Raw genomic sequence first — 20,342 nt, forward strand, 5'->3', positions numbered from 1 at the left:
TTTTCCTTTTTATATTTTAAGTACATGTGGCTGATAATATTCTCTGTACTGTTTACTAAAGTGGATTTTAAATGCATGGCTTTTACTTGTCATTATTTTTACATTACTACTTTTACTTGAAGGTTCTGAGTAGTTGACTGATGTTGTGTTAATGGGTGCATAAACGTAAGCAGAACCAGTGTACTCTGTTATGACAGCTGAGAAACATTGGGTTTTTATTATTAATATGCATCACAGTTTCTTTGTTTTTCTGTCCCTTTAACTGTACCATCTCCAAGACTTTGCCTTACTACTATAACGGATAATCCCTCCCTCTCTCTCCGTCCTCATTATGAGAAAACTGTTATACTTGGCATCAGAATTAACTGCTCGGCTGCTACTAAGAGCTAGAAAGAAAAGCAGAAGTGGGTCATATGCTGGTGGAGAGGAGGGAGAAGAGGGGAAGAACACAAGTGCTGGTTGGGGATGAAAGCACAGGTAGAGAGGAAGGAAGTAAAGGCTGAACACCAAACCAGGAGGATGAACGCTTGCCCCAAGCTTTGAATTTAACCGGATGAATACATCAGAGCGGGAGACAACAGAGGAAATGACAGTAAACACAACTTTCGCACCTGACTGTTAGTTTATAACAATGATGTAAGGATTTTAATTTATTCTTGAGTGTATGTGATGGAAAGAACAATAAAAGTGGCAAAAGTGACAAACACCACCAGAGTAGAAATTGTCTGTTATAAGTAAAAGTTGTGCATTCAAAATATTAAAAATACAGTATTAACATCAAAATATACTTAAAATACCAAAAGTATATGTAGCCATGATGCAAAATGTCCCATTTCAGAATAATATATATTATTGGATTATAATTATTGATGCATTCATGTGTAAGTATCACTTACTGATAAAGATGGGATTAATTTTAACTATTTCAAACACTGCTGGGTAGTTTAATCTATAATGATCCAAAATTATTTATTAGTTCATTATAATTTGTATGAATAATTTGCATCTGCAAATTAACTAAATTTGTCAAATAGATGTAGTGTGTGAAGAGTATATTTACCTCTGAAACACAGTAAAGTTTAAAGTAGCATAAGTATAAAATGGAATTACTTACGTATCTCAAAACTATACTTAAGTACTTGAGTAAAGGTGCTTAGTAACTTTCCAACACTACTATTAAGTTTCATAAATTAATGCTAGTCAGTAAATTTAAGCAGGATTTTAATTAGAGCCTCTCCAGTGTTCAGCTCCTTGATTTGAAGAATGGGATACTTATTCTTATTCTTATAGTCCATTAATTGATTAGTCAATAGAAGATTGATTAGCCACTCCAGTTGTTTGCAATTTGTGTGGAAGCTGTTGGATAAAGCAAATAATTTGTTACCTTGAGGCTTTAGGAAACATATATTTTTGTAATTCTTTAGCAGATTAATCGTTAATTAAAGCCGTAACCTGAATACAGTGACAATGGAAGAAATTGTTTGATTATAATTAAACAATATAGAAAGGTATTTAATCATTAAATTTGTGTATAGGAATGACATAATATGATACAAACTTTAGACGTTGTAACACAATTTTGTGTCCTCTTGCAATAAAGTATTTTAAAAAAGAGTCAAAGAGAGAAAAGATACAAAAAAAGAATTAAGTGTCTTTAATGATATAGGCTACATTTGTACATTTCTACAGCAGACTTTCAGTAAAACTAACTGACAATTAGAAAAAAGAAAGTTTTATCTGTAACAACTGAAAAATTGGATAAGATGTGAAAAGGCTTTGAAATTAAATACTCGATGTAAATATTCAGTTCAGTATTTTGTCCCATTAAATAATAAAAAAACATTTAATAGTTTGAACAATCAATGTGAAATATAAATTACATTAAAGCACCATTTCAAGGATGAGGATATTAAAATAAATAATTGGCCTTTCCATATCATGACAGTACATTTTCATGGTAGCAATGTAAGGCTGTGCCGTCACACCAAACACTCCTGCCCAATGATGTCAAATGGGTTCAACATACAGTACATCATGACAAGAGGGGAATGCTCGTGTGACATCCACAATTGACAGTAAATAACTCTGCTTACAATACACCTATGAACATGTAGCTCCATCAGCAACAACAAAATAACAAACAGCAACTTTTGTAGGTGATGAACAACTTTTCCTTCGGTTTGTTTTGTATAATAATAATAATAAACACCTTTGAAAGAAAAGAAAAGAAAAAAAAGGCCAAATAAATGACAAAAGTGAGTTTCTCAAAAGTGAGAAGATTGTCACTTTTCTTGATGTAACATGGTAATATTTAAATGTTTCTCTTAAACTTCCAATTGGGAGAACTCCCGTTACAAAAAGATCTTATGTTGTACTATCCCTCAATCCATTAAGTACAACTGGCCTGGAAAAAACAAAACACACACATATTGCAGTTTCTCCCACTCACTCATCCACAAAAGGTACTGAAGAGAGCAGCTGTGAAAAGCTGCGGTTCAAGTCACGCACGTCTTCACCCTTGAACATATATATATATTGTTCCAGGTCGGGGGAATCATTTCACTGTACACTGTTCATGCACAAACCTTTCATTGATGCACTAATGACTAATGACCTTACTAAAATTTGGCAGAGCAACAGTCATGCGATCAGGTACGACAACACATCTCACTTTGATCCCTCAAGACCTGCCTGCCAAATGCATGCACACACTCGCGCGCACACAGAGTTACACACACAAAGTGAGAAAAGAGCTTACTGTGAGTATAAAAAACGAGGGTGGACTGTTTCAACAGGTGCTTCAAAAAGTCACAAGAACATATCAAAGACTGAGGCACAAAGCTGCCTTTTTAAAACCGACCAATACAAGTACCAGCAACCGATGATGGTGCTCTTGTCTCTACTGACATACATGGTATAGAAAAATTCATAGAGCTATGTTACAGTACAGTAAGAGGGCTTTCCATGTTTACAGGGCCTGTAAGTTCAAACTCCTAGTCACAAATATATTAATGCTTTGTTTTCTTTATGCATTTTAAATTTGGTATTCTCAGCAAATTGTAGTGTATATTTCACTCTTTTTTAAAAAATCATACAGTAGTTAAAACACGCTGATACGTCCGCTTTACATAAAACCCTGTACAAGTCATTCATACATTAACAGTCCATCAAAATAACGATTTAGAAAATGTCAATCAGTCAGCGGGCTTTAATAACTGCTAGACAATGTATGAATTACAGTGTTTACAAAAACATCTTGTGGCAGATACTGTTAATCCCCCTTGAGCAAAACAACAACGTCCAAGTGTATTCTGGGATCCAGTGACTCCAGTGGGTATAAATCAATCCGAGTACTGGAGATCTAAGTCTACTGTGCCATCTGTCACCACTAACCTCACTCTCTTGGGTTTTGTAGCACCCATGGAGTGAGACGTTGTAACAGGTCCATAGTGTGGTGGGCCTTGGTGTTCCCCAGGCTGGCACTGTTGCTGCATGTCCTTCCTGCAATGTTCGTCCTGACCTTTGAGCCCTGAAAATCCACCCAAGGGCAAAGACGCTGGGTTAGACAGCTGGGGTCCACAGGGCTCGAGAACCAGCCGCCCTTGGGTGCCTGAAGGTTCCATCAGGCAGTGGTAGGTGTAGTTTGTCGGGCCTAATCCTGGGTAACCATCAGCCCCATCCCTGAGTCCAAGGGTCAATGAATGATCTCCACTAAAGTTTAGTACGTAAGGAGGGCCTTGATAGCCATAAGGGAAAGAGGCTGAGGAGGCTGAGGACTGACTCTTGTTTGATGGTGCTGGTGTACCAGGGGGTGTACTGTGGATCACATGGGGGCTGTTGTGCTGAGACATGGGTGAAAGAGACGAACCAAAGCTAAAATCAAAAGGGTCTTGCTGAGTGTAACATGGCTGGTGCTTGTCTGAGGCAGACGTAGTGGATTTATCCGGTCTTAAACTCTTGTCTTGCGGTGATGAATAACTGTCAGACATTTTGCTAGGGAAGAAGAAAGGTCTTGGCAGCGTTGACATGTTCTTGTATGTCATATTGGTTTCAACACTTTGATGTTTGTCAGATGACATTTTACTTTTACTAAAAGTCTGAGGGAAAGTGGAGTTAGGTTTGTTAAAATGAGGGTTGGACCTGCTAGGGTTGGTGGAGGAACCAAGATGGCCGGCATCCTTCCCAAATCCTTGAACAGAGATGTTTCCTTTATGATGACTGGCACTTACACCTAGTTTCTGACTCTGCTGGGTCTTCTCAATAGTACCTGATTTTGCACCAAGTGTTCTGGATGTGATGATTGGGCTGCCAGCAGCCATGCTGTCTTTACAAGGTGCACTATACAAGTTCTGACTCTGGTTCCCCCCCTGATACTTAAGCACCCTGTGAATAACCGTAGATGTTTTCTCGTGAAATTTAAATGGATTGTCGGGAGGATTGGGATTTTTCACAGTGAAGAGTTGAGGAGAAAGAAGTTTGTTAGACATTTGAGATGACGGGACGGATTTACTCAAGAAACTCTGGGACACTCCTCTGACTGCGTTTGGCTGACTACTTGCAAAGGACTGGGCTTTACTAGGAATGGTCATACGATGGAAGGGGCCCTGGGTTCTGAGGTTAGACTGGGCTTTTGATTGACTGGTGCTCCCCTTAATGTTGATGGGGGTTTGTGTAAAAGTAACAGGAGTATGGGATGTAACAGAAGACGATGGTGCACCAAACAACTGAGGCTTGCTGACAACGGACAAGGGCTGAGTTCTGAGGTCTTCTCTGGAGAGCCTCATTCCTGGATTTTTACTTATGATTCGATCCTTAGCAGTCAAGTCAGAGTTGCTGAGAGCAGAGAAACTGAAACTGGGGTTGGGTAGGTTTCTGTCTTTGGAGGTATCCCTCGCTTCACATTCCAGAGGAACAGAGTCACTTTTGGAAGAAATAAGACCTGGAAAAAACTGCAGATCCTCACTGGTAAAGTTATTTCCTGGACTGGGAGGGCCAAGGTACGGTGTTTCAGTGGTCCATGTATCAGACGGGCTGTGAGAGAGGGGACTGCTGAAAGGATCTGTGGGTGGATCCAACGAACACAGATCGGATGGGGAAGATGGAAGGATATTCTGTGGCTGATAATACCCTTCAAAGTTTAGACACTGAAAGTCCAGAATATCGTCACAGCAGGTTGTGAAGCTGGGCTCACCGGAAAGCATGTTATCTGCATTTGTGAATGGAGGAGACTGGGACGGGGGCTGGATGACAGAATTAGAAGCACTGGAACAGGCTGTTGGCTTTTCCAAAGTCTGAGATGAACACAAACCCTCGGAAAGCCTAGAGAGACTGTTGTCAATTTGTTGGAGAGTGTGACTAAGACAAGTGGTGGGTGTTTCTACAAGCCCACACTTGCGTGTTCTCTCCATTTTGTGCCTCTGTTTCCTTCCTCCGCTGTTCATCTCGGGCCTTTCAGTGACTATTTCTGCAGCTGAGGATATAACTTCAGTTTTATTGTCATTAAGAGGGGAAGACAGAGACAGTGGTGATAGAGATAAGGAAAACGGTGGCGGTTCTGTTTTCAGAAGGGTCGAGTTGCTGGTCAGTTTCTGTGAAGGTGGGAACTCTTCTTTGAGCTTACTAAAATCCAGACATCCTTTCTTTTGTTTCCCTACAATGTGACACTTCATCTCTTTCTTAATATTGGGCTCTACTTTAAGTTCAGTTTGTCTGAGCTCCTCTTTGCTGTCCACCTCCCAAATATCCTCCGCCTTTCTGCGTAGTTTAATTACGGGTAACGAGATACCATTTACATCCAATTCAGGCTGCAGTTTCTGTTGTGACCTCATTTCAAAACAGCAATTCTTTACAAAACGATCTTCAACTTTTGGTTCTTGCCCTACAGCTGATAACACATCGCTGTCATTTTTATGACTCTCAATTTTTTCTGGCAGCAGCTTGTCTCCATCTAAAAGTTCCCTATCGATCTTCTCTTTAACTTCTACTTTTTCACTGGGTGTTTCATTGGATCTGCATTCATTTTTAACATTTTCAAGGTCTTTTTCTGATTTTGTGTCTGAGACATTTGAGGTCTTGTTTTCACACCGCCTCTCGCCTCTTTTTTTTAAACGATGCAATCTGCTCTTTGACTTCTTACTAGCCTGCACATGAGCCTGAGCTGCCTCCATCTCCATGTTTAAAACTGATACAGAATCCATGATGGCTTTAAAAGGATCACATGTCACCAACTCCTCTCCTTTTTCTGTTTTTAATGCCATGCTTTCAAATCCTGCCCTTTGCATCTCCCATACTCTCCCTCTCCTCCTCTTAAAACGAATCTTAAAATTGAGGCCCGCCTTTGTTTCCTCCAAACCACTTTGCTGGATTAATGTTTCCACCATGTCTTCCTTCTTAGATGTATGTGGAGTTGGATTTTTACCACACTGCTCACGAATTTTAGCAAGATCCTCAGCTTGTTTGTCTTCTCCAAGCTTATCACTTTCTAGTGTCTGAGCCTTGTCAGTGTCATACTCATCTTGCCTCTCTAATTTACACTTCCGAACTTTCCTTAACAAATGACTTCGTTGAACTTCATTAGCTCGTGAGCGAAGCACTCGGTTAAAGGTTGTGATCCTTTTCGGGGTTAACCTTTGGACTTCTGTTCTCCTAGTCCTGCTTTTCACTTTGCTACTCTCCTCTGAAAACATGGCGAGGCCCTGCGTCAGCTCTGTGGATGTACTCAACTCAGTGGCTTCTTTAGAAGCTTGATTTGAAGCAGAATTCAAACCCTGTTCAGAGTGTATTTCCACAGAACTGCGAAATGTACGTTTCTTTAGAGGTATGTTGGACTGTATGTGTGCCTGTGGATTGGGGTCTGGGTGCAGATTAGTCGTGGCTTTTGCTGAAATTAGTGACTTATGAGGTAGAGAGTTGAGGCAGGTAGCTGGTGGGTCATTATGCCTCTGAGGAGACTGAAGCTGCAAAGTATCCTCACTCAACTCAGTCTTCACTGTAGCTGGAACTTCTTTGCTCAAGTGTCCCTTGGTGCTTTGCTTACCACCTGTTTTTATTTTCGCTGCTCTAGGCCTAATGTCTCGTCCTCTCAAAATCCTCCTCTGCACTGAACAATGGTACCTGCCTCCATTTATTTCAGTCTGTTCTCTCTCCTCCTCAGCGCTCTCTATTTCTTTAGAGGCGAGCGAAAACCCTCTTCCTAAAATATCTCTGTGTAATCTTGTATCTATTAAGGGTTTATCTTTTCTTAAAATGTCAGATAGCAGAACCTTTGCCTGCTTTATGACAACATCTTCTTCACGCCTACTTGCTGGGTGTTTACTCACACAACTAACCATTTGTTTTGATAGTTTAACAACTTCCGACTCCTTACATGCATCCTTTGCTGTATTTCGAACACAATGCATGTCCTTTTGTCCTCTAGTTTTTTCACTGGGCACTATTTTACATTCGGGCTCTTTCACTTCTTCCAGGGCCCTATCACTTTTACATTCAATAACTGTAGGTGCAGCATTTTTCTTTTCTTCCTGCCCTTCAGTTTTGCCTTTTACAATGTCCTGCTGCTCCTTTTTTACATCATCTGTTTCTTCTGACACGGTTTGTATTTCGATAACCTTGTCACTCCCCCCTTTCTCACTGTGGAATAAATCACATACAGATTCACTTGTGTGTTGCTTCCTTACATTTACTTTATCAATGGCCTTGAAAAACATTTCCCTCACCCCTCTGTTACCTTCAGCTGTGCAGATCTCTGAACTTCCTCCCTGCCTCTGCTGAGATCTGGACGCTCTTCTTTCTGACTGTACTGTCAGAGACGCTGGTCTAGGACTCTGCCTGTTCCTTCCTCTTACCGCCACACTTCTTTTCCTTTCTTCAGAGGCCTTTTCTATTTCTAGAGTTTGTGACACTGATAACCTTGTTAGGTTGACTGTAAGGTATTGCTTCAGTGATATTAGTGGATTGTCCCCTGCTTTCTTTGAACTATCTGTGACATTCTTACAAACTTCTAACAAGGATGAAGATCTGCTAGTCCTGCGCTCCATTTGCCCAGCAGCTGGATTTTGAGCCGTGTTGATGACGCAGGATTCAATGCTGCTGCACTTGTTGCTTTGACTCTCTGCAATTGCTTTTTCAATCTTCTCGTGCTTTATTGCATTGCAGGTTTCAATTTCGACAGGGTGACTAACAGTTGTAGTGTTGACTGTGTTAGTGGACCCCGTTTGATGTGTGAGCGTGGTGTGAACCATGCTTCTTGTTCTAGAAGACGTCCTCTTGTGAACTACCTGCCTATTTACCACTTTAACAGGCTTCCCATTAAGGTCTGCGCTACTTAATGCAGGTCTACTTTCTTGATGAACTGACATGGAGGAATTTAGAGTGAAAGGCTTCAAGTTTACCTCACTGTTGTTATTTTCTTCACCCGTCGAATTCAGTTCACTCAGCCCGTTATCTTTTGGCTTCACTTCCTCCAGTTGTTGAAGCAAGGCCCTTTCTTGGCTTTTTGGATCCTTACAATTGAGTAAGAAATCGACTGTGTGGCGCCGTAGTCTGACTCTCAGGTCCCTCAGCGTAAGCTGGGACAAAAGTGAAACTGTCCGATGCGGTTTGACTGTGGAAGATTTCAATGGGTGCTTTCCTGATCGTCTGTGCTTCTCTCGTCTCCACTTCTTTGTCTGACCAAATTTTCTGTTCTTCAAGGCATTTCTCCTCATCTGCTGGGTAAAGGAATTCCTTGAGGGGATGGCTAAGAATGAAAGAGAACAACAAAGAATGAAATGAGGGTGCTGTATACACAAAAGCCCAAAATGGTAACTGTAATACCTACAATATAATAACATCAACGGGATTCAAGTGACCAATTAATTAAACTACTGTCATTAAATTTCTATCTGTTCAGTACTTTACTGCACAGCAGATGCCAAGATAGCCTGTGGTGCTAATAAAGCATGTGATGCTCGGAAAAATGCGGGACAAAAGTGTTCAGTTCAGACAGTTTTCGCACATTTTCTCTTTACCAGGAAGCAAACACTCGCGTCTGTTGGCCCAAAACACATTGCTGCAATTGAGGTACATAATACAAATGGTACAATTCTACTTATTATTTGGGTTGAAACCAGTGTTTTATCAGATACTGGATCATGTGAGCAAAAACAAAAACAGGTGGAAACCTAACAGAAATTCAATTATATACCCATATACAACCTAAAATGACCTAACAACTCCTTGCAGGTTATCAGTATACAGAGGTTGAAGCAAAAGGAATGCTTCCTGCATCTGCAAATAAAATGGCAATCACAGGAACAAGTCTCATGCTTGAACAGATGCATGCAGTTCCATGCTCTGTTGCATTACTGCACCTTCAAGCTTGTTCCTCAAATATGCAGGGATCACATGCAATGTATTCAAAACTATCACTTGTAGTAATGTAGGGAATTACACACATTTGAGTGAAATATGACTGTAGAAAAACCTAATGAAATCTGTTTCAATATATTTTTGTGTGGTGTCAAATGTTAATGGTTATAATGTTCCCTGTTTTTTTCCCCAAGGTCATCTAATTATTTTATAGCCTACATGGTTAATGCTTTATTTTGCTATGCAATACATATCTAAGCATCGTTACATAAGCATAAACATGCTTCTTATAGTGCTGAAGTTTTGTCTTAACCAAACTAATAAAAACAGAAAACAGAAGTGCTTCAATATTATCTACTAATTAATGAAGCTATTTCAGTAAACGTGTTATATTGAATCCTGAAGTCACAAAGAAGCTACACAATCTACTTCCTAAAACAGGCCCAATGTATCTGCAGATCATATTTCAAACATGTATTTTTAACAAAGTGCATTCACAGTAATCACAGAGCTATTTAACACGCCCATCTGTTTCCAAAGAGAGAAAACTGTTCAGTAACCGCTAACACAGTACAGAGATGTCTGGTTTTTCAGTAGCAGATAAAGCACGTTTACAAGCAGTTCAAAAGTTGCCATGATGATTTTCAACATGAATTCTGAGCTTTTGGCAACGATACTATCACCATAGCATTGCAGTTTTAGTGTGTCAAAACTCTGAGTTACAACATGATACACCATAATTATTTGCATGTTGTTTCCATAGAAGTCAGCCAGGTAACAAAATAAAAATAGAAAAGCATTTGTGCAAACAATCCCAAAATCATAGTTCATATTCTTAGATCTGCAACAGGTTTCAGTTAGTGGAGTGTTAGTGGTGTGGGCATCATAATGTCTAAGTAATCTGTGCAAGGTAACAGAGCAGGCAAATGCTGAAATCTGACTCTTACACAAAGGTATATTGATCAAATATTTTGTTGTCTTCATTTTGTTGTACAGTAGTTTTAAAACTGGAATTTCAGCAAGGTTTATATAAGTTTTGAGCTGAGTGGACCTTAACGAACGTGCAGCATTAGTTGTCCTTACGGGCTTTCAATTTGATGGTGCATTTAACAATCAATGAAGTGATGAGTAGACTGTTGTGCTTGTAATACTATAAGCTGTTATTCTTGAGATTACTGCTGTATAATTGCATTTAGAGCCAGGTCTGTGGTGCTGAGAGGGATTTTAGGAAGGCGGCAATGCAGATCTTCTGTCTATATAAGCTGACTGTCAATATTTGTTTTGTTACTTTCGTTTTAAAAATACATAGCAATTATGTAATTGTTATACTAGTAACTACTATTAATAACTGATTTGAAAATCAGTTTAGAGAAAATTCTAATGCAGTTACCTTTAAAGATACCTGAGTGTATTCCTGGTATTATCGGCCTTGTAGGAAAGTGACCCTTCTCTCTGTGATGGCGAAGATATCTCTCTCTCAGGCGGTACTTTTGGCCCACAGGATCCTTTGTTTCTTCACATTCAGGCTGCTTCCCTCTGTGTTTGAAATGACCCTCTCCATTCCTAAAGAACAATTAAAATTACAAAATTAAATTCAAGTTAAAACATCTACAGGTTTTTTTAATAAACAAAATCTTCCGTTTTGAGGAGAAAAAATACAAGCTATAATAAAGACAATGTCTGATCAGATGATGGACACACCTCTCACAGGTGCAGCATTCACACATTTCATTGCCTTCTCCAAAAAAGCTGGCACCATAGTAACACGTGATCTCCTCCCCAGGTGAGATGGGTCGTATCACTTCAACACAAGCGATATTCTTCTCGCCAGGGAGGAACTGGGCGGGTGAGAAAAGGAAAGGGAAAAAACAAAAGACAAAGACAAAAGGTTGGTTGGCCCATGGGATACATTGACACACAGCAGTTAGGAAACAGAAGGGGGGGTAATTCTTCATCTAAAATGTGTCAAATTTCACCATAATAAATCTTACTAGACTATGCATGTAAGCATTTAACAGCATAAAACATCAATCAGTGCAATTTATCAAATCTCTTGCAAGTTAATGTGATAAATAAATAAAGCTGATTACCTTGCAGTTTGGTTTACAGTCTTCAACCCAGAAGGACAAATAAAGAGAGAAAAAGACAGAGATGGAAGATATCAAGTTATTAATTCAATCACAGCAATGAATAAAGGACTCAACAGTTTGTTGATCAGCTGGCTTGTGCTGAATTCATTTTGCAGAGGCTCAAAGGCTAAGCTGATTAACTCTCAAACACGATTAAAAGATCTTGTCAGAAACTGCCCTCTAAGTGGACGAAATAATTAACTAAAATTTCACTGGACCTTTTGTACACATTACAATTTAGTTAACACCATGGCTTGACACACGGTCTTTGGAGATCAAGCTGCTTGTGCTTATCTGTTTTAATGACTTCTATGACTTACAAACTGTTTGTGTAATGAAATCATGAAAAAAAAAAAAAATCATAATACACACTGGGCAAAGGGCTGCAACTAACAATTATTTTCATTGTGGAGTAATCCGCTGATCTTTCTTGGTCTATAAAATGTCAATAAATAGTGAAAAGGCTGGAACCACTTACGGTTTTGTTTAAATGATTAATCACACATTCTTTTTTCCATCAGCTTATCAATTAATCAACTATTTGTTGTAGCTCCACACTGTGAAGGTTTGGATTTATGACTATATTTACTACCCTTGACTTAAGGCACATTCTATCTGTGGTGCAAAAACTTTATGATAAATCTGTGATTTGGTGTAAACTAAATCATTGTCTGTGTGTAGTACAATTTTTCAAACTACTGCAGAGAACTGTGTAAGTAGTCGTACGCACATAAAGATATTCTATGACACATATAAATAATTCTGGAAACAAATTTTCCATACTTGAATTTAAAACATTGATTTTAAAATTAACATTTAGTATCAGTTTGAGAGACAAAGGACATTTGCTGAGATTTTAAACCAAAATGTATAAATTGTTTTATTAGAAGAACATAATAAACCAAATAATTCAATAGTGATTCTCATGAAACAGGCAGATATTAAGCATCACACTCGTGGAGGACAATTAGTCAAAGATAGGAAATTACAAGACAAGATGGTGTATTTAATGTTTAGTCTGGATTCTGAGAAATGTAGGTCATCCACAAGTATTTACAGTATGAAGTGGGAACAGCTACACAATCCAACTACCAAGCACCTATTCTAGGAACGACAAATTAATCTTACCCAATGTGCATGTAGTACTTACATGATATTAAGTCATTTTGATATGAAATGATCATAACTGAAACAATAGGCCTCTTTCAGTATGTATCTCAGTATGTAAGATATCAAACATTATCAGAAAACAAATTACTCACTTAATTGTTGAGTAATAGCAGCTTTTAATCTGGTGTTGTGACTGTTGGTATTTGGATTACCTTCAGTTAAAATGTACTCCTGGCAGGCGAATTTGTTCTACTGATAAAACTTTCAGGCGAGCACTCCTATCAACTCTGAAAATTTTAAATGTGTGCATCTGTGTGCGTGTCTGTGTGTGTGTACTTGGAAAGAATGAGTCATGAATGCAAACAAACTCACCATGGTTAATGAAAGCTGCAGGCCCGAGCCAGAGCTGAGCGCAGCGCTTGCGTGTGGAATACATCACACTGAAGTCATTGACCCCTGCCCTCAGCACAGCGCTGTCAGCTGGGCTCAGCTCTGCTATGCAACCCAGCAGGACCTCCACCCGTTCTCCTGCAAACCTGCGGAGCAACAATTCAGGTGTCACACATCTACAATTAAAAAAGAAATAAAAGGCACTCCTCCAGGACATGCAGCACTTATAGTTCAGCTACACGCTGCCTTGACAAATACAATGTTAAGTGTTTACCAGTGTCTTGTGGAAGTTATCTTTGCTCCGTTGGTCTCTGAGGAGTATCTGTCACAGGACTCTATCTTCACACCACTATCCAACAGGAAGGCACTGAGGTAGCGATACACCTGCAGATATCATAGATGGTTTAGATTGTGTTAAGTGACATATTCAACAATCGAAGGTAGCGTTCAGTGAACCTAACACAGATGCTAAAAGAGGGAGACTGTCATCATACTATAATGCATTTTGTCATGTTTTATATTTTACTGATTTGTAAGTGTAAACATCAACCTACATGTTGCCTCAGCAGCTCCTGACGATGGCTTCCCAAAGCATTAAAGTAGTCACCAGCCAGTTCCCCCACCGTCAGCGCCTCGAACGTAGCGTTGAAGTCGTGCGTACGCTGAAAGCGCAACAGGGTCTCCTTGAGATTACCCCAGCGCCGGATCTCTGGTGGGGGACTGAAGCAGATAATGGCATATAAGAAGAGCAGAAACAATCACGGGACAAAGTCAAAACATAGTGTGTGTTAGTCTTATTTTTAATCTGGAATTTAAAAAAATGATTTCAGAACAACATCGACATGTATGCTTTTAAAGAGACTTGTAGTTTAAACCTTATTAGCAGATCAAAAGAAAACAAGATTAAATATGATTAATAATAATTTCAAGGATTTGCCGATAAGTGAGTGTTTTATCCTACATTCCTACAGCTTAATGTGCTCAGAGAACATAAAAACATAAAAACACATAAATCAGTCACAAGTTAAACTTACAGCAGACTTTTCATTTGTATCATACAACAGATTGTGTCTTTGTGTGAGAGCATGGTGTCGATTTTCCCTAAAGTCAAAGATTCAACAGATATTGCAGTGTGTGAATTCAAACTGTTGTGATGAGCTAAGTGTCAAATACACCTACAATAACTGTAAATGAAGTGTGCAGGTACGGCACTGAACCGCAGATCTAAACCACTGCCGTTTGATTCCACTCAATACCATTCACCGAATGAAGAAATGTAAAATAAAAGTACATGTCTGGGTGTAATAACACGCTCGTATGTATCACAGTAAACATACAAATATCCAGAATATATAAAAAAAGCAAGAATGATACTGAAGAAAACAACAACAAACACTTATAAACCGATGTGATAAGAGTGTTAATTGGGCTCTAAGACTAACTGAGGGACAGATTACCTGATGTTCATTTTGTGGGTGCTGAAGCCCAGCAGAGGATCCAGCACCAAACCGGTGGCCAGGTCATCGGTCTCACACAGCTCCTTCACACTCATTCTAGTGCATCCGTCCATTGCCTCCCACCATCAGCATGCTGCAATCACAGGGGTCAAAGTAACGCGCTATGCAAACAACAACAACAACAACAACAACAACAAGAGACTACAGTCATCTGGAGTTGTGCATTTCAGCTGATCGGTCTGCATATGACATATTAGCACAACAGTAGTTAATGCTCACTTGCACAAAGTTGCTCCCCCCCCAAAAAAAATAATAAATAAATCATGCAACACGGTCTATATTTGCACCCTGTATCCAATAAGCCAACAATAACCAGCTGGTTAAGTTAGGAATGCGTCCACACTAGCTCCCACAGCAACATATGTTAGCAGGGGAAGCTTTGCAGGGCTGTATCCGCTGTGTGATCAGCTGAGGAGTGAGCGCAGCTAACGCCGCGGTAGCAGTAGCAGTCTGCAGCTAACGTTACTGAGACTGCATCAAATCATCCGGAGTGCGGAGCGTGCAACCCCACGGCGCTCGCAGCGGTGCACGGGGGCACACGGGCTGCTCCCAAAACCCACCTGGGAGTCTTTTGTAGTCAACGAAGGTATCGTCAGACAGTGTTTGTCGCAAGCTGCCCGTCCGCCTGGGAAGGGAAAGTTAGCCTAGCAGAATAACCAGCTAGCTTTCCGTCGTCTTGCCCCCCACCTCCCCTCCCCTTCCCCTCCCCGGCCGCGTACGAAAAATGGAGTCTCCTCGTCACTTCTGGAATTTGCTGAAGTGTTGACGACTGCGAGAGCCTTCGGCGGACTTAGAAAAATGCCTTCTGGTGCATCACAGGCGACGACAACTTGGCGTAAAGTGTGTTGTGTGTCGCTGGCTCACTAGCTCTCTTTGCACAACGCTCATCTCTCTCATAGCAAAAGTTGATGGGCAACGTCCCGTGCAACCGAACTTACCCGTAGCCACGCCCACACGCCCTGCGATTCGCTGAGGTCAAGGTCAATTTTGCGAAATCGAACGCAGCGGAGTGTTTTAAGCTCCCTGATTGGTCGGGTGGGTTTTTTTTTTTTTTTAATGTGGGCGGGGCCCGTGTGAGAGCCAGAGCCGTAGTGTGAGCGGGTTGCGTCGACTCCGCTCTCCAGTCTCCAGTGGACCGTTTCTCTCTCTGCACACAGCAATGGCGGATGGTGGAGCATCTCCATAGTTCCCAGAAGTTATCAGCAAACAGCAGAGCAGACCGTCTGTGGTGCACTTTTGTTTTTTAAAAAGGGGGTAAGACGTTCAAAGAATCAGGCTGTATATTGTCAGCACATGTGAGTCACATTAACGTGCTTTATAGTGTTGTGTTAGTGATTGTCCCCCACTGAATTTAAAGATTTTTGGGATGTAAACAGATGAGAGGACACTGGTTGAAGTTGGTAAAAGCAACCACGGATACTCTGCTTCTTACTCCATCTAAAGGTTTTGTTATTTAAGGTTGTGCAACTATAGTAAAATGCTTCTGAACCTGTTTTATCCTGCAGGGTGGGCGGGGTTTAAAGTTAAATATAACATCGGGGCGTGTGACTGTGTTTGGTTGGAGATCCAGATCAGAAACTATTACTTAAGACTTGTCAGATCTGGATTAGATTTTTTTCCACAGAAACCAGAGACTGTTTTAAAGATGGGTCCAGATTTGTGAAACTGTTATTCTATTTGTGAGAATGTAAAAAAACAAACAAAAACAAACTGTTTGAAATGCTTCAATAGGCCCGTATATTATAATAATATATTGCAATTCTTTAGTATTGTGATCCAGTATTTCAGTGGATTGCTCATCAGTGGGAAGGTTGAATCATACACCTGTAGGGAGTCATATTTCTAAAAACACATTATTTTTGCTATACTGTTTATAAAAGTGGCAAATAAAATACTTTTTCTTCCTGCTCATCAAGTTAGTGCCATGGGAACTAGTTATACATTATTAATATATAGAAATATAATATATAATGTGATTAGGCAATATTTTTTCTATTCAAAAAATTTATTTAAAAATTGTAAATCGTGTTAAAATACTTAGAATAGTAAACATTTATTCTATTTGTGAAAAGGCAAAAAAAAAGGGTAGATTTCGCTTTTTCAAGACCACATTGGACCATGTCCAGATCAAAAACCACTATACCTATACTTGTCAAATCTGGACTGGATGATCTATTATGCATTGTTATTTAACATATTCATAATTTTGCTTGTTGTCAGACAATTTTACTCCAATTTAGAGTAACTATTTTACAATTTTTAATGCAGTTGTTTTGGCACATTGCCTCTGAAACATTCTCACTCTACATGCTTCACAACCAAAACAAAACAAAACCATAAAAGCTAAGCCAACAGTAAACAATAAAGACTAGATAGATATAAAGATAGAGACAGAGGAAAACCGTGCTGCCCAACCCCAGCACCCATTATTAAAACCGCAGTGGAGGGATTGCCTGGGTCCAGACCTTATGAATCCGCCCACTCCACCGACTGAGCTGACTGATTATGAAGATGGAAATGGAGCGTAACAGTTCTGTCTGACATCAGGGAAGAAAGAAAAGAGACTGGCAGCACGGACGGAGGAAGACTGTGGTCTCTGTTTATTTGTTTTTATGTTATTGTTACATAAATCAGTTCACACTGAACACGGTCAATTGGTAGACTTTTGATTTTTTTGATTTTGTAAAGTGTTTGTGCTGTCTGAGCCAGGTGAGATTGAATAAATAAATAAGTAAAACACACACTGGAAAGAAAAAAGAGGCCACCCATGCAAATAACTGTTGCTGAAATGTGTGATAGACAGTAGAGGCAGCCTCCGCAAAAGAAAAGGAGGAAAAAATCTGCCAGAAAAGATGTGTAAAAGGTACATTACATAGTCTTTTCTAGCAATGTGGAAGTGAAATGTGAGATTTAATATTTCTGACATTGTCGTCAGAAGCATTCGGAGAAAGAAAACCAGACACAAATATACAAATTCTATGTTTTATTTCTACCTTTTTAACAGAGACCATTTGTGATTGATTTGAAAACAAATGAAATACAAATAAAAAATACAGTTAATTTCTGTTGTTTCTCTTTCTTATTTTTAATAATCGAGTAATTTCATATCTACCCAGCGACAGTTCATGGTGCAAAACATCCCTGATTGATTAAAAAATCCTACACTAATAAGCTTGCAGTATCTAGCGTTTAAATTTGTCAGTAAAAACAATATGAACAAAAAAGTAATTAAAGACCAGATTCTTAGAGGTAATAACAACAGTAAATATAGAGTGACATATTTAAAAAAAAAAAATGTTACAAGCAGAGGTTTGTACAGCTATGGGAATAAAAGTGGCCTTTATTGGACCATTTATTCAGAAGACAGAGATCTAGAAGTTCCATAATGTTTCAGCACTATATTATCTCTTACAGGAGACACACTCTCCATTGGAGATCACAGCTCTCAAACCTTGTATTAACTTTTTATTATCCTATTAAGACTTTAATACCATGTCTGTACATTGTTTAGATCTTTTTCTACATTATATCAACTTTATCCACAGAAGGCAGGCCCGTATCATTTACAAATAAAAAATAAATGACCTTCAAAGCACCAGATCACTCTGAACATTGTTCCCTAATGGGCTCACCAGTATGTCAAAGTTAGGTTAATTTAAATTTAGCCACCTTATAATGTGAACAGCAAATGAAAGTCATCTGACTTATGAATATCCTGTTATAATGGTGTTGATGTATTTTTTATATGAATATAAATATGATTTCCTCATACCATTTATTTTTATTTAAATTTCACTTCCTGAGTTGATCTTACTGGATGTGAATCAAACATGAGCACACGAGGTCCAGTGGTATTTTCCTTCACCTGCCCTCTCTGATGCGGTTACGAGTTTGTATTTAGAAAGCAAAGCAGGATTAAAGCTTACTTACTTACTTACATTGATTTGAATTTATTTTTAAACATTTATTTTCTGAGGTACTGAGTTGAAAACCTCTTGCTGAGACAGTGGAGGGAGATAGGTGGAGCAGGATGACGGCTGAATTCCAGCTCCCCCACCCTCTGCTGAAGTACGTGCTTACGCGCTACACACTCAACTTTGACCAATATTTAACTGTCTTTGCAATCTGGAGAGCTGCAGTCACACACGTTCATACTTGGACAGAGGGCCGAAGAATGAGGACAGACAGCGGGACAAATAAAACCAGACACACCAATTATGTAACAGGAGAGGAGGGGAAGAGTGTGTTTGGGTCCTTTAGAAATGGGCAGTGAGATACCCTGAAACACTGTAGAAAGGATTACTTTTGAACCAGTTGCGACAGACTGTGCTGGACTGCTTTCACTGGCGACACCCTGTATGCCAACTGAACTAAATGCACAGTAGAAGGAATGAAAAATTACCCATTTGTGACATTAAGTGGTTGTTTTTTTTTGTTTTTTTTAAACAAGCAAAAGTCTTTTTGAAATCTGAATTGAGGCAGGGTGACTGCGTGGTTCGAGGGTTATCAAGCTGTCACAGGATCCACTAACATCATTAATAATACCGTGTGCAATAAAATTCTCTCTGTATATGGCTCTTTATGCTTATTTGGACAGCATGCCGCTGGAAGAAAAGTAGAACAATACTTACAGCAACTGAGAATGACTGCTGTCACAAGCAATGCAAGCACTTCCACATTCTTGCTCTTATAATTTACATAGCACAATCTAAGAAGCATACAAAATTATTTACTAATCGCTGTACACCTAAGGAATGACCTGATGTTGCAACCAAAACTGTAAACTATAATCACTGGGAATTTGCTGTACATGATTATCTTGAGTGTGTTTGTGCTCAGATTCCCCGTCAACTTTAAAAGGACTGTCTGCTACCACGTCACAAACTTGAATCATTACTCAGTTCTATCCAAACACTGTCTTTAGCTCTTAGTGTGTTTATTTTAATCTAAACCAACACCAAATATTTGTTTTCATGGTGGACTGAAATGATCTTGACTCGAGAGTTTTGAACGGGAAAGGTCAGATCAAAGATTCACCATCTCATCTCCCTTTTAAATCACAGCAAAATATGAAAAACCTTTAAGACAGTGTCTCCTCAGTAGGCGTCTTGAGTATGCTGCTTTAGTTAGATAAACAGTGGTATCTACATGGGGAACGCTCAATAACTTCATGAACTACTTGTACTTGTAATAAAGATTTTGCTTTGAGGAGATTCCTAATCAAACTTTATGTGATAAAAACCAGCAACATCTAGTTCTGTAACCAGCTTTAGGCCATCCTCTCCTGCAGTCTGTGAATTTTGGCTAAACATCTTTGGCTATATCACACTAAAGCAAACGTGAAATGCCCCTTTGTTTTAACGAAGCATAAGCTGGACGGCGCTTTGCAGCTTTCTACATTTTTGTGAGTTCTCTTCAAGCTGCTCTATTAATCAATTCAGGGTGCCACACTCAAAGATAAGCACAGCCACTACGCATGGCAAAGGTTGCTGACAAACATGAGAAAAGCAATGGCAAACACAAAGTGATCAGCATGATGGCGCAAGTCAAATAAATGGTTATTTTTTATTCATCTTCAACTTTCAGTGAACTAAAAACAAGAAAAAGAGGAAAAAAAAAATCAAAGCATGTTGGTTTCATGTATCTACAAAAAGAAAAGAAAAAAAGAAGCAAAACTATTTCACATCCATGACCGCATTTTCAAAAGGGAAGAGAGAAAAAAAAATCTCAATGTGAATCCAATTCATTCGAAGATTCACCTGCACATATATGCACCTGTGCACCCAGTGTGTATAGTATGTGCCGTTACCGCTTAAACCGTGCAATTTGATCCCACCCCCCCGCCCCA

The 20,342-nt window shown here is 39.4% G+C and overlaps 1 protein-coding gene across 2 annotated transcripts; it reads right to left on the minus strand.

Moving 5' to 3' along the window:
• Positions 1-1,631: 1,631 nt before the first annotated feature.
• Positions 1,632-15,177, minus strand: kmt5c (lysine methyltransferase 5C). Of its 2 annotated transcripts, none has more exons than XM_035655030.1 (9): positions 15,055-15,177; positions 14,435-14,567; positions 13,532-13,697; positions 13,252-13,361; positions 12,960-13,123; positions 11,439-11,458; positions 11,050-11,186; positions 10,751-10,911; positions 1,632-8,737 (listed from the first exon to the last, which is right to left on the minus strand). In XM_035655030.1, the coding sequence occupies exons 2-9, from the start codon at positions 14,545-14,547 to the stop codon at positions 3,342-3,344; spliced, it is 6,267 nt and encodes a 2,088-aa protein (XP_035510923.1). In that variant the 5' UTR covers positions 14,548-14,567; positions 15,055-15,177; the 3' UTR covers positions 1,632-3,341. The 2 variants fall into 2 exon arrangements, with proteins under 2 accessions (XP_035510923.1, XP_035510922.1); XM_035655029.1 differs by having other exon boundaries at positions 10,739-10,911.
• Positions 15,178-20,342: the final 5,165 nt, after the last annotated feature.

The sequence above is a fragment of the Morone saxatilis genome, unplaced genomic scaffold, assembly GCF_004916995.1.
Source record: "Morone saxatilis isolate NCDOM2014 unplaced genomic scaffold, NCSU_SB_2.0 Contig14, whole genome shotgun sequence".
Taxonomy (NCBI): Eukaryota; Metazoa; Chordata; class Actinopteri; family Moronidae; genus Morone; species Morone saxatilis.

Coding starts and splice junctions, on each gene's coding strand:
- kmt5c (XM_035655029.1), bottom strand. CDS start 14,547: ATGGACGGATGCACTAGAATGAGTGTGAAGGAGCTGTGTGAGACCGAT. Junction 11,459..12,959: donor TGCAGCTTTCATTAACCATG/GTGAGTTTGTTT, acceptor TCTGGGTTGAAG/ACTGTAAACCAAACTGCAAG. Junction 11,187..11,438: donor ACTGTAAACCAAACTGCAAG/GTAATCAGCTTT, acceptor TCACCCGCCCAG/TTCCTCCCTGGCGAGAAGAA.